This window comes from Balaenoptera physalus, assembly GCF_965194825.1.
Source record: "Balaenoptera physalus genome assembly, chromosome: 7".
NCBI lineage: Eukaryota > Metazoa > Chordata > Mammalia > Artiodactyla > Balaenopteridae > Balaenoptera > Balaenoptera physalus.
The window spans coordinates 36,522,145-36,536,322 of record NC_138886.1 but is presented as its reverse complement, the minus strand read 5'-3'; the positions used below and the strand labels follow the sequence as shown (position 1 = coordinate 36,536,322).

Sequence of the window (14,178 nt, the reverse complement as noted above, 5' to 3'; positions counted from 1 at the left end):
TGGTCCTGGAAAGATGAGTTAAGTTCCAGAAGGAGGAAAGGAACGAGCACTTGAGGCAAAAGAGGTAGCCAGAAACATTCTCAGAGAATAAGGTGCAGTCTGGTGAGATGAGCACATTAGGGGTTTTGAGGGGTATGGTGGGAGGTAAATACAAAAATGTAAGTATTACAAATTTAACTCCCTAGTTTGTGTATTCAGAAGTCATCTTTCAAGAATTTCTATTTTAGAGGTCTTTAAACTATTAAATTTTTTAATTTATGATTTATTTATAAATGCATGACATAGATCAACATTTTATTTCTCTTTCTCTCAGGTCATGGAACTTCCTTTAATATTGACTGCAATATCTGTTCTTGTTTTGCTGGCAATTTGGTGTGTTCTACCCGCCTGTGTCTCAGTGAGCACAGCTCAGAAGATGACCGTCGTACCTTCACAGGTAACCATGGTCACCCAGAAGCTGCCCTCATCCCTTTGTACTCATGTTCCCTTCAAGGCAGCTTCTCTGGTCTTGCCTTAACTGCAAATTTTCACAGTAAAATTAATACATAACCTGAGAGCAAGGTACTTTCCTCTCTGGATCTGTTGCCTCCTCTATAAATTGAAGGCATTAAACTAAGTGGTTTCTTAGGGTCCTTTTGGAGTTCCATGAGTCAAAAAGAACAGGGCCAGTGATTGGGATGGTTTTAGTTAAATGTAATTTTTCTACCTGCTAAAATACCCATTTATCCCTACCATTATGGTCTAAAGTGTCCATATATTTTCTAAATTTGCTTCTGTTTTAATGTTTTTTTTACCACCTTCTTTCTTGTCCTACCTTGTCTTACTGAATTCATATAGGTAGGGACCCCTATAAACAAAGCTATAGGTAGAAAAAGTAAAGAGTGTTTCTCCCAATCTAGTATATAAAATCTAGAAGTTAGATGTGTCAAGTCTTCCTTGGGAGATTTCTGGAATGTTGAAGGGTGATAACAAAAGCAAGACAAAGACAAAGGTTGTAAACACCTTACATAGATTCCTTCCATTCATATCTCATTAGGGATGGGGAAAAACAGGAAAGTAACTCAGGAAATTATTGTAATTTTGAAACTTAAGAATTTTTGTGAACAATCGGTCAAGAATACGACTTTCTTGACTTTCCTTTGCTTTATGCTGCTGGTATTATGCTCACACCAGCTGCAATAAATGAAAAGCCTAGCTCGATGGGATGCTCTTTTCTTGAGAAGAAGCTACGGTTGTCAACAGCAACAGCACAGTGGCTGGTATCTGCTGGTGTCTGCTTTTTCCCAAATCTGAAATACCTTCGGTTCTGGGTGAAGAGGAATCAGGTAGCTTCCCTTACTCCATTTCTTGCTGCTGCAGCAGCAGCTTGATTCTCCTTCCATGGAGTTGGTATTACACATGGAGTGGGGTAGGAAGAGAACAGAATAGGGTTTTACCAACCTTGTATCCCCAGCCCATTGGAAATAAAAAGGAGATCAGAAATAAGAAGTGATGAGGCAGACTGATGAGGAAGTAGAGGCAGGACTAGCTCCACGCCATCCTCTATCCACCCTAATGAGTACCAGCCTTTGCTGCTTTATTGTTCTGTTGTTGTTGTCCTTTATTTTTATCCTTTGTCTGCTTGGTCTGATGAGGACAATTCATTCTACTTAGAGAAACAGTTAAAATGATGTGGGGATGAAAAATGAACTAAGGATTTACACAGAAGACTTCTATTTATTTACTTACATCTAAGTGTTTTTGGAAGTTGAACTTTACAACTAGCAGGACGCTTTTTCCCTGTAGTGTGTAGCCCCTCATGTCCTGGGATAAATTACATTAATGACTATTTAGCTAGCAGACTCTAAGGAGATTTTACTGGCCACAAGGTATACCACATTTTGGGGGACTCAGAGAGTGCCCCAGTCCACACAGGACTCAGAAGGAGATGTTCATAAAAATTCTTAAGTCTCAAGTTACAATAATTTCCCAAGTTACTACCTTCTTGTTCTTCCCCCTCCCTAAGGAGATGGAAGGAACCTATGTGAGGCATTTACAACCTTCATTATTTGTCTTGGTTTTGATATTATCCTTTAACATTCTAGAAATCCCCTAAGCCAGAATCAAACATCTAAATTTCAGATTTTATATACCAGACTGGGAGAAACATTCTTTACTTTTCCTACCCATAGCTCTATTCGTCTCTACCCCTGGAATCAAGATCTGGAGGCCCTCAATTAGCTGGCAATAAATGGAACAAAGGAAAGTCGTTATGCAGACAAATGGCTTTTCAGAACCTTGCCACCTTTAAAAACACTGTCAGAGATTGGAAGGATTTTTTTTCTGACTTATTAAAATTCTATTTTAACCTGAGACCTCTGCGTGCTTGTTAGTGGTTTGCCTTAATTAGGAAACATGAGGGGAAGGGGACCATACAAATGCACACTGTTGAGGCACTCTCCTCCCTTCAGGTCTGCCCTGTAACTGTGCAGATCAGTTTGTCCCTGTGTGTGGGCAGAATGGACGCACTTACCCCAGCGCCTGCATTGCTCGCTGTGTGGGCCTCCAAGACCATCAGTTTGAGTTTGGATCATGCATCTCAAAGGATCCATGTACTCCTAACCCCTGCCCAAAAAACCAAAGGTAAGTCAAATGCCTCCTTATCTTTTTCAACTGAAGGTCACAACTTACTCTATACCAGACAGTGAAAATACAAAGATGAATTAAGGTGGTCTCTGCCCTGAAAAGTTGGAGTCTAGAGGGAAAGATCCAGGTAAAGCTGCTTGGTAACATGCTTTGATTGGGGGCCCAGAAGTTGAGCAGTTTACACAGCCTGGGGGAACCTGGGAAAGCCTCTAGAGCATGTGATAGTCGGCTGGAAAAACGAGGAGGAGACTGACAGCAAGGTTTACGGTGGAGGAAAGGTGGTGCTGGTGAAGGCAGAGAGAGTAACAGGAGCAAAGATCTTGGCTGCTGGAAACGAGTAGAGAGCGTGGTGTATGCCGGGAGCTAGAGCAGTTCTGTAAGACTGGAACAAAGTGTGAGGCGAGGAGAGGTGGCAGCTGAGACAAGAGAGGCAGATGCATTCTTGTTACTAGCTACCTATGCCTGATGGCAAGAGGAAACATTCTACTTAAAACCTACCTCCATTGTAGGGATGGGACATGAGAAATCTCTGGAAGTGCAGCTTCAGTATTTTATGAAGTTGTTTAGGGGCTCCTTTCTCTGCAGTTTCCTCAGGAGCTCAGAGTGCAGTTGACCTCGCCTTAATGACGGATTTCTGCCTGTGGTGGCTGCAGGGTGAGGGTCCTGATGATTCACTTAGGTTTCAAGCTTCTAGAACTGGAGTGTTCACCGACTACCTCAGAGAGCTGAGCAGGACATGTCCCAGTGCCACAGTCCTTGCCTTATGAAGGTTTTGTGGAGAATAAGCAATTGCTTCTCCATCCTGAAAATCCTGGTGCAGCATGAAGGGATGGAAAGATTTTCTCGTGTGTTAAATTTATTTTAACAAACTTAAATTTTCTTTTAGCAAAGAGAGTTGGTCACCCATCTAGCAAAGTTTACATCATGAAAACTAAGCCCAAAGAGTTGCTATGGAAGGAAGACAGGGTGCTATACATAAGGAAACATGATAAAGAAATAAATCAGGGCTTCCCTGGTGGCGCAGTGGTTGAGAATCTGCCTGCCAATGCAGGGGACACGGGTTCGAGCCCTGGTCTGGGAAGATCCCACATGCCACGGAGCACCTGGGCCCGTGAGCCACAATTACTGAGCCTGCGCGTCTGGAGCCTGTGCTCCGCAACAAGAGAGGCCACGATAGTGAAAGGCCCATGCACCGCGATGAAGAGTGGCCCCCGCTTGCTGCAACTAGAGAAAGCCCTCGCACAGAAACGCAGACCCAACACAGCCAAAAATAAATAAAATAATTAAGTAATTTAAAAAAAAAAAAAAAAGAAATAAATCAAAAGGATAATATAGTTGTGTTGGGAGGTAGAATTGAGGGTTGTTTTGGTATTTGTTTGTTTCCCTCTATTTGCTAAACTTTCTGAATACGGTTGGCTTGCTTTTATAATAAAACAATAAAATCTCAAAGTGGAAAGGGCTGGCTGGGTATAATACAAAATAAATATAAAAGAAAAGTTTGAAAAATGCAGCTACATGAAAATGAAAATTTTCTGCATGGTAACAAACAAATGACAAACTGAGAAGAATCTCAGAGAAAGGGCTGATGTCCTTACAATATAAAGAACCCCTACAAATCAATATGAAAAAGATGAGGGCTTCCCTGGTGGCGCAGTGGTTGGGAGTCTGCCTGCCAATGCAGGGGACACGGGTTCAAGCCCTGGTCTGGGAGGATCCCACATGCCGCGGAGCAACTAAGCCCGTGTGCCACAACTACTGAGCCTGCGCGTCTGGAGCCTGTGCTCCGCAGCAAGAGACTGCAATAGTGAGAGGCCCGCGCACCGTGATGAGGAGTGGGCCCCGCTCTCCGCAGCTGGAGAAAGCCCTCGCACAGAGGCGAAGACCCAACACAGCCAAAAATAAATAAATAAATTAATTAATGAAAAAGATGAACAACCTAGTATAAAAATGGGCAAAGATCAATAACCAATAGAAAATGGACCAAGGACGTAAACATAGGAGAAGAAGTAGAGATGGTTCTTAAACACTTGAAAAGATGCTTATATTAGCTGGGGGGGAGTAACTCTAGCTACTGTATACAAACCCAAATATCAGTGCTTTAACATAGTAGAAGTTCAAATACAGTCCATTTGGGTATTCAGCAGGTGGCTTTCTACATGTGATTCAGAGACTTAGGATCCTTCCATCTAGCAACTCTGCTCCTACAGCCTCTAGTCCTCCTCTGTCCAGCAGACAAGAGAAGGGAGATGATGGAGGTTGCTCTTGAGAAGCTTTTACAGGCCAGATTAAAAATTCATCTCTACTTCCAGCCACATTCCATTGTCTAGAACTTAGTCATTCGGCCAGAACTACTGCCAGGGAGGCTGGGAAATGTAACCTAGATGTATGCCCAGGAAGAAAATTAAATGAATTTGATGAATGATCATCTAGCCAATCTACCACAATGCTTAACCTTTCTCATATTAAGAGAAATGTAAATTAAAGTAAAACTACAATTGTGTACCATTTTCTGTCTACCAGATTGGTAAAGGTAAAAAATTTGATGACAAAATGTGGGGAAGTAGGCACTCCCATACAAGAGGGTTTTGGGGTGAAGATTGGTACATCCTCTTTGGAGGGCAATTTGTCCAAGGCTACCAAAATTTTAAATGCACATACTTTTTGAGTCAGCGTATATAAATGCTTATTCTTATATAAAATATCTCTGGAAGAATAAATAAGAAATTGATAATAATGGTTGCCTCTGGGGAAGGGAATTAGGTGGCTGGGACACAAGGAGTAGGAAGATTTACTTTTCACTGTATATGATTTTGTGTCTTTTCACTTTCTACATGGGCTTGTATCATCTGTTCAAAAACTAATTGTTTAAAAAATAAGAAGTTGAGAATAAATAAATAAAGTTGTAGTCATTCATCAAGTATCTATGGATATACCAGGCATCTTTCTAAACACTAGGACACAATAGTAAGCAAGACAAAGTCCCTGCCCTGATCATGTTTATTTTAATTTACCCACCAGAGTCTCAGCCTTTCCTATTGATCCTCTTATTTTTGTACGTTCAAATTGGTAATGTTTTTCCTTCCAAAATTACCAAATTTCTCCTGATATTCTTTGTTCTCATTCCTTCAATGTTAATAGATAGTGAAGTTCTAAATATTCTTCTTTTTCTTTATTTCTCTTCAAATGTCTTAAATTTCTGTAAAATTATTACTACATGCATTCTAATTTCTTTCTTCTAGTTTTATTGAGATAGAATTGACATATAGCACTGTATAAGTTTAAGATGTATAGCACAATTATTTGACTTACATACATCATGAAATGATTACCACAATACGTTTAGTGAATATTCATCATCTTATATATATACAAAATTAAAGAAATGGAAAAAAAAATTTTTTTCCTTGTGCTAAGAACTCTCAGGATTTATTCTCTTAATTTTCATATATAGCATTCAGCAGTGTTAATTACATTTATCATATTGTACATTACATCTCTATATTATAACTAGAAGTTTGTATCTTTTGACTACCTTCATCTAATTCTCCCTCCCCTCACCCTTTGCCTCTGGTAACCACAAATCTGATCTTTTTCTATGAGTTTGTTTGTTTGTTTTGAAGTATAATTGACCTACAACTCTGTGTTAGTTCCTGGTATACAACATAGTGACTCAGTATTTCTATACATTTTGAAATAATAGTTTAGTTACTGTCTTTCATCATACAAGGATATTATTGTACGTAGTTATCGACTGTATTCCCCATACTGTACATTTAATAGCTGTGATTCCTTTATTGTGCAACTGGAAGTTTGTACCTCTTAATCTCCCACACCAATTTCTGTCCTCTCCCCACTCTCCTCCCCTCTGGCAACCACCCGTTGGTTCTCTGTATCTATGACTCTGTTTCTTTTGTTATGTTTGTTCATTTGTTTTGTTTTTTAGGTTCCACATATAAGTGAAATCATACAGTATTTGTCTTTCTCTGTCTGACTTATTTCACTTAGCATAATACCCTCTAGGTCTATCCGTGTTGTCGCAAGATTTTGTTCTTTTTTATGGCTGGGTAATGTTCCATTTGTGTGTGTGTGTGTGTGTGTGTGTGTGTGTGCACTCGCACACACATGAAGTTTCCCTTTTCTCCACATCCTCACCAAGACTTATTTGTTGTCTTTTGGATAATAGCCATTCTGACAGGTGTGAGATGATATTTCATTGTGATTTGATTTACATTTCCCTGATAATTAGTGATGTTGAGCATCTTTTCATGTGCCTGTTGGCCATCTTTATGTCTTCTTGGGAAAATGTCTATTCAGATCCTCAGCCCATTTTTTGATTGGGTGTTTGTTTTTTTTGATGTTGAGTTGTATGAGTTCTTTGTATATTTAGGATATTAACCCCTTATCAGATATATCGTTTGCAAATATCTTCTCCCATTCAGCAGGCGGCCTTTTGATTTTGTTGATGGTTTTCTCTGCTGTGCAAAAGCTTTTTAGTTTGATGTAGTCACATTTGTTTATTTTTGCTTTTGTTTCCCTTGCCTGAGGAGACATATCTAAAAAATATTACTAAGACTAATATCAAAGAGCATACTGCCTATGTTTTCTTCTAGAAGTTTTATGGTTTCAGGTTTTACATTTAAGTCTTCAATCCATTTTGAATCTATTTTTGTGTATGGTGTGAGAAAGTAGTCCAATTTGATTCTTTTACATGTAGTTGTCCAGTTTTCCCAACACCATTTATTAAAGAGGCTGTCTTTTCCCCATTGTGTATTCTTGCCTCCTTTGTCATAGATTAATTGCCCATATAAGAATGAGTTTCTTCGTGGACTTTCTATTCTGTTCCATTGATCTATGTGTCTGTTTTTGTGCTAGTACCATACTGTTTTGATGACTGTGTGTAATATAGTTTGAAATCAGGGAGAGTGATACCTCCAGCTATGTTCTTCTTTCTCAAGATTGTTTTGGCAATTCAGGGTCTTTTGTGTTTCCTTACAGATTTTAGAATTATTTGTTCTAGTTCCATGAAAAATGCTATTGGTATTGTTATAGGGATTGCATTGAATCTGTAGATTGCCTTGAGTAACATGGCCATTTTAACAATATTAGTTTTTCTAATCCATGAGCACGGCATATCTTTCCATCTTTATGTGTCGTCTTCAGTTTATTTCATCAGTGTCTTATAGTTTTCCAAGTACAGGTCTTTTACTTCCTAAGTTAAATTTTTTCCTAAATATTTTATTCTTTTTGATGTGATTGTAAATGGGATTGTTTTCTTAATTTCTCTTTACATGCATCCTAATTTTAAATCCCATCAGAAGAGGCAACCACATTAGTAGTAGTGATGGTGGTGGTGGTGATTTCAGTGCAGGAAGCTTATCTCTAAAAAGAATAGAAGTAATTTCCTTTGAAATTATATGATGCTAGCTAATATATTCTTCTCCTTTTACTTTATAGATTAATATTTGTGTATCCTATTATTTCAAATACCCAGTAAAAGCTAAACATTTTCGTAGGTCTTATCTTGTTATAGAAAATTATAAGTACCCTTTATAGAAATGAGGGAGGCAAAAAGAGTCTAAAGAAGAAATGAACCATCCTCCCTAACCCCTCTGAAGAAGTTCAGAGATTGAGAATGGAGCAAGGTTCAGGTATTACTGGGAAAACCCAGCTTCAGGGGGTGGCATTCTCTCAGTGATTCACTACCAGCCAGCATCAGGTCCTCAGCCTTGTAAGCACAGAAACCTGAAATTTTCAGCACATACTGTGAAGCCTTCTCTTAAGATAGACTCATATTAGCCAAGCTGATAATTAAGCCTCTGAAAATGCTTCATTTATTACTAATGAGAAGGCCTCCAGCCTTGGGCCCCAGCCCATTTGATGGCTTCATATCATGCCTCTTCCACCCTGAGCATACTTTGCTCCTGCTCTTGGTGTCCCCTGCCCTCTCCCCCAGCACCACAGGGTCTCAGGCATCACACCTTTGCTCTGCTGCTCCCTCAGCCTGGCAGGCCTTCATCCTCCTGGTTCTACCTCCTCCCGGTGCTTTCTCCAGGCTCCCCAATCAGAATGACTCATTCCCACGATCATTTGGTGTGTGATTTTCTACCTGATAGCCTGCTTTACATGCACGCTCGACTCCCCACTCTCCATAAGCTCTTGGGCACAGGGACTGTTTCTGATTGCTCTCTTACTTTCTCCTCAGCCTCCTGTGCCCTGTCAGTGCTTTGCCGGCCCCACCATGGTCCCTTACGACATTGGCTCATGGTGCTGCGTTTGTGTTTTTCAGATGCATACCCAAACCACAAGTCTGCCTGACAACTTTTGATAAATTTGGATGTAGCCAATATGAGTGTTTGCCAAGACAGCTCACCTGTGACCAGGTCCGAGATCCTGTTTGTGATACAAACCACATGGAGCACAGCAATCTCTGCACTTTGTACCAGAGAGGGAAAAGCCTCTTATACAAAGGCCCGTGCCAGGTACCACTGTTTACCTGACAAACCCAAGTACACTGAGCGTGAAATCAGCTTATGATCTTTTACACATGAATCAGCAGTGAGACCCCTTCAGGGTCTGCTGTGAATCCCGTCAAATCTAGAGCACTCAGTCCTCCACCAAAAATGAGCCATCCCGAGGCTGGCTTTTCCTCCTAACACTGGAGGGCCCCCTTGCTCATGTGTGAACCTTTGCACATCTAGTGTACAGAGCAAGAAGAGAGAGGCTTCTTGCCGCCAACCATTAGGAAAAGAATTTAAGTCTCACACCCCCTGGCATTAGTCAGCAGCATCTTCACTTCCCCTAGTTCTGCGGGCCCTCGTTAGAAAACAGCCCAGGAAGAATGCCAGGTAAAACAACGAAGAAAAGAGCTCTTTCCCCACTCTTCCCACTGAAGTCCTACCTGAGGTATGAAAGGTCACTGAAAATTTCTCTGAAACTTAATGTTGTCTTACATCAGTTTATCTTTCAGTCTTTGAGGGTCGTGAAATCTGTATTCATGTTAAAAATAACCCCAAGGACAACCCCACTGAGGCCTCCCACAGTAGCACTGATCTGTGTGCTGGGCCCTCTGCCTGGGGGAAGCCCAGCCTTGGGCCAGCATCCCCTGCCCACAGCTGGCTGACACCAGACATGCTGGCTGCTCATTTCCTGGTCTTCATTGTCGGAAAATCCCTTCAGCTCATCTCCCTGGGCTTGTTTCCCCTCAGAGATCATGTTCCAAGTGCACTGATACCTTTACTGTGAATTCCCAGTCTTCTCTTCCTGTTGTTCCCTGTTCCTGGCTTCAAGTTTTCTCTTCCATGTTCCTAACCTACCTCATGGATCCAGTCTGTCTGCTCTCCTGATCTCTCCACTCTTCCCTCTCCTTATCCCAAACCCAGCGTGAAATGATAAGGCCTCTGAATTTGCATGAAGATTGGTCTTGTTTTCTTCTAACAGGTTCTTCTGGAATAATGGAAGTCTGGAGGGAGGGAGGATTTTTATCTCATATCAGTTCACAGAGAACGAGTACCCAAGTCGAGTACCCAAGTCCTGGAGAGGCTGAGAAAAGTAATCTCTTCAATTCATCTTGGGACAGCCCTATTGCCCCCAGCCCCACCCCATGTTTAGCAACCTCAGGAGCTTACTTCAGAGGGTCCAAGAATTTATACTGTCTTTTTTCCTTCCTGAAAATAGGGAGACCTACTCTGCACTCTTGGTTAGGAAAAGTGCACCACAGAGGTTTATAGGCTAAGTGTGCATTCTTGCCCTCAGGCCTTCTGCAGAGCCCCAGAGCCCATCTGCGGGCACAACGGGGAGACCTACAGTAGCGTGTGTGCTGCCTACTCGGACCGGGTGGCGGTCGATTACTATGGGCCCTGCCAGGCCGTCGGGGTCCTCTCCGAGCACAGTTCTGTCACTGAGTGTGCTGCTGTGAAGTGTCCTTCGCTCTCAGCGACCGAATGCAAGCCCATCATCCCACCCGGTAGGCTGGCGGTATTGGGGGTGGGGCAGGGGTGGAATTGGGAGGATTTGCATATCTGTCTCCAGAGAGTGAGTCACTGAGAAGAGAGATGACTAGTGTGTTTAAACTTTCCAGAAAGTCTTGACTCCAGCTGATGCTGATTAGATGCATTACTCTGGGCCAACCTTAAAAAGCTGTGGATCTGCCTTAGACATCATCTGGTCTGGTGATTTTAAAACAATGTGGAAAACTTTTTTCAATCCTGCCTTAAACACCAATAGATAAACAGCAATATATAATTGCTAGAATTATGGTTATTAGTTCAAATGCGTAGTGTTTGCATATTATAAAGTTAATGAATAAGGAATTGGTCACTAATGAATGAATAATTGAAGTAGTTTTGATGAACACAAACATTTTAAATTGAGAAAAACAGAAGATAGTTGTTGTCTTAGATTGGCCTTAGCATCTAATTTAATTGTTTTGGTTGCATATAATCAGGAAAGTCTTGTTTCGTACAGGCTATTATAAGCGGTGACAGTTTTCAAACAGCTTACCTTACAGTCTCATACTCTTCGGTTAAACAGAGGTGTCAGAAGAGACTTTATCCCAAGTCTGCACAGAACAGATTAATCTGGAGTCTAACAAGTTCATTCCTCTGTCCATGAACTCAGCAAATGTTTCTTGAGCTTCCACTATGTCCTAAACACCTTCTAGGCACTGGGGACACAGCAGTGAGCAGAACAAAGCCTCTTTCCTCCTGGAGACCATGGTCTGACATTTTATTATGGTTTAACGGTTTAAAATAATTTTTAAAATTAAATTTCAATTAAACACTCATGGAACCCCTGAAACACTTGCTCCTGTGTTTCGCAGACAGGAGACACTTGCCCGGGATCACACAGTGAGTTCTGAGCAGGGCAGGGTCTAGGCCCTGCCTGTCTTGAAAGGCCAGCTCTCCCTGTGCTGTATTAAACCACCGCTGCCCCGCCTGAGAAGTAGCACAGGAGGAAAGCAGAGATGGAGGAAGGATTTCGGTAAATGTATAGATTATAAGACTCCAGGTTGGTCAGGGAACATATCTAAAAGTGCAGTCATCAGGAAGGACTGCTGTGACTTTCCCAGCACAAAATGAAGGGCTGGTCATTTCACCAACTATTATGAATTCTCTTTGTTTCTAATTCTGAACACACATAAAATGGTTTCTGTTATACAGGTGCTTGTTGCCCGTTATGTGCTGGGATGTTAAGAGTTTTATTTGACAAAGAAAAACTGGATACTATTGCTAAGGTAAGTTGCTTTATGTGCCATGTACTGTTGAAACCTTATCGATAAACCCGTCAGTAATCGTACAGACAGAATGGGTCATGACATTTATAGATGAAGAAACTAATTTGCACAGGAGCAACTTGCCCAAGGCCGTATAGTAGCTCACAACCAGGAGAACTGGGGTTTGAACTCAAGGTGTCTGGCTACGTCCTGTGCTCCTTCCCTCTACAGCCTGGCTGTGTGGTGACCTTGCTCTGCAATCCGTCAGCCCGGGCCTTTCTCAGAAAAGGTTCCCTGCTGGCATAGTGGAGGCAGACCAGGCAGCCAGGGACTGGTCATGCCCAGATGGTCTCAAGGTTGCCAGCCCTCACATGGTCCCCATGCTGCCGGGGGCTGCGTCCAGAACCGGCCACGTTCCTCTGATGGTTTTGCCCCTTGCCCTTTGCTGTATCATCACTTTTTCTGCTTGCTGTTATAGAGACTCGTCTCTAGAAATGTAGCAACCAACACCTGCCACTACCTAGAAAATTATGCCCATTTATATGAAAACACCTGTATTTTTACAGGAAGGCTTTAATTCTTTTCCTGTGGCGTCCAACTCAGAACTGTCCCTTAAAAAAGTGCTCTTGGTGAGAGTGTTTATGTCAGCCAGAAAACTCAGCAGTCAGAAAAAAAAAAAAAACCCATTGGAATGGGCTCTGTGGATATTTTAGAATTCGGCCAACAAGGCCCTGTTGGGGCCCCGCACTTAGGGGTTCCTTGGTTAAAAGAGCCTCTATGGCTTAGGCAAGGTGGCAAGGCGGCTTAGGCAAGGTGGCAAGTCAGCTTAGGCAGTCCTAAGGAATTCTTCTTTTTTTCGGGTAATGAATTTTTTTCTCTCTCTAGGTGGCAAACAAAAAGCCAATAACAGTTCTGGAAATACTTGAGAAGATCCGCATGCACGTGTCTGTCCCGCAGTGTGACGTGTTTGGATTCTTCAGCATCGAGTCAGAAATCGTGATCCTGATCATTCCTGTGGATCATCATCCAAAAGCTTTGCAGGTGGGGTTCAGCACCTGTTGTGCAGCCATCCTGTTACTTTCAAGTGTGGAGGACCTGGGAGGGGGCGAGGGCAGGAGGAAGGAAAGCATGGCAGTCTCTGAGGGACGGAGCTGCACCAGGTTAGCAGCGGCCAACAGAACGCAAAGGAGTGGGAGAGGGGAGAGGTTGAGATGCTGTGACTCAGAGCGTGCAGAGATGGAAGGCATCTGCTCATCGTCCAGACGAGGAGGCGGCTGAGGCCCAGGGAAGGCAGGGACTGACACAGGTCACGCAGTAACAAAGCCGGAACCGACTCCTGTCTCCCGAGGGCTGTGCTCCCACTGGGGAGGAGGAGCCCCCCAGCGCTGGTCTTATGGGCCAGCTCACAATCTAGAGGTGAACTTCACTCAGGAGGCCCAAGTTTCAGCATCAACATAGTGAGGGCTCCAGTGAAGGGGGTGAATACAGCCGTTTATAAACTGCCACAATTAGGAAGCTCATTAAGTCTAATTGCTTTCCTCCTGATGTGTGGGTGGGCATTGAAAGGCCACTCCCTGTGACTATGTTTAAGCATGAAAAGATAACTTCTAAGCGTGGAGAAGGGGTGAACAGGATTGTGGGAAAAGAAAGGGCAGTGGCAGTGTGGGTCATGGCTTTTTTCATTTGATTTCCATTGATGCAGTTATTTTTTGTGTAATAAATTAAGACTATTAAAATGCTACTTTGGGTAAGAAAAGAAGGACAAAGAGAAAGCGTATTCCTGGTGTTGGGATATTTGTGGAATTTGTCTGACTTGACCTTTTCATGGATTCTGTGATTTTATATTAAAAGAATCTGATTATCCTCTCTCAGATTGAGGCTTGCAATAAGGAAGCAGAGAAGATCGAATCCCTTATCAACTCCGACAGCCCTACTCTGGCGGCCCACGTGCCTCTGTCCGCCCTCATCATTTCTCAGGTGCAGGTCTCCAGCAGCGTGCTTTCTGCTGCTGCCAGGGCCCAGCCTCCCTGCCACTCCCACCTCTTCCTCCTCAGCCTGGGTCTCGCCTTGCGCAGGGTCTGGACACACAACTGACTGCCCGTGAAAAGTGCAAATTATTCCTCGATCTAATCTTTCTACTTTGGAAAAGACGTACAGGACTGCTGGTTTATAGTTGAATAGTGGCCAAGTCAAAGCACTTGTCACCTCTAACCTCTATGCACCACACAGTATTTTTCTTAATCACCAGTGTTAGTAAGGGTTTTGTTTTGTTTCTACAAATGTTACAACACATTCTTCCAAATACTAATGAAAAGAGGATGTCTCCTTCTGGCAGATCGCTG

At 42.5% G+C, this 14,178-nt stretch overlaps 1 protein-coding gene across 4 annotated transcripts in view; it reads left to right on the top strand.

The window, feature by feature from the left end:
- RECK (reversion inducing cysteine rich protein with kazal motifs) overlaps window positions 1-14,178 on the top strand; it is a 75,251-nt gene extending 61,073 nt beyond the window's left edge. For 3 of the 4 annotated variants that reach the window (XM_082468597.1, XM_082468601.1, XM_082468598.1), the window contains 7 exons: window positions 314-436; window positions 2,451-2,622; window positions 8,912-9,104; window positions 10,378-10,588; window positions 11,784-11,857; window positions 12,722-12,877; window positions 13,709-14,178. In XM_082468597.1, the coding sequence (XP_082324723.1) occupies window positions 314-436; window positions 2,451-2,622; window positions 8,912-9,104; window positions 10,378-10,588; window positions 11,784-11,857; window positions 12,722-12,877; window positions 13,709-13,930 (1,151 nt within the window). In that variant the 3' untranslated portion in view covers window positions 13,931-14,178. Of the gene's footprint in view, window positions 1-313; window positions 437-2,171; window positions 2,353-2,450; window positions 2,623-8,911; window positions 9,105-10,377; window positions 10,589-11,783; window positions 11,858-12,721; window positions 12,878-13,708 lie in introns of those variants that run through there. The other variant, XM_082468599.1, reaches the window with a different exon arrangement.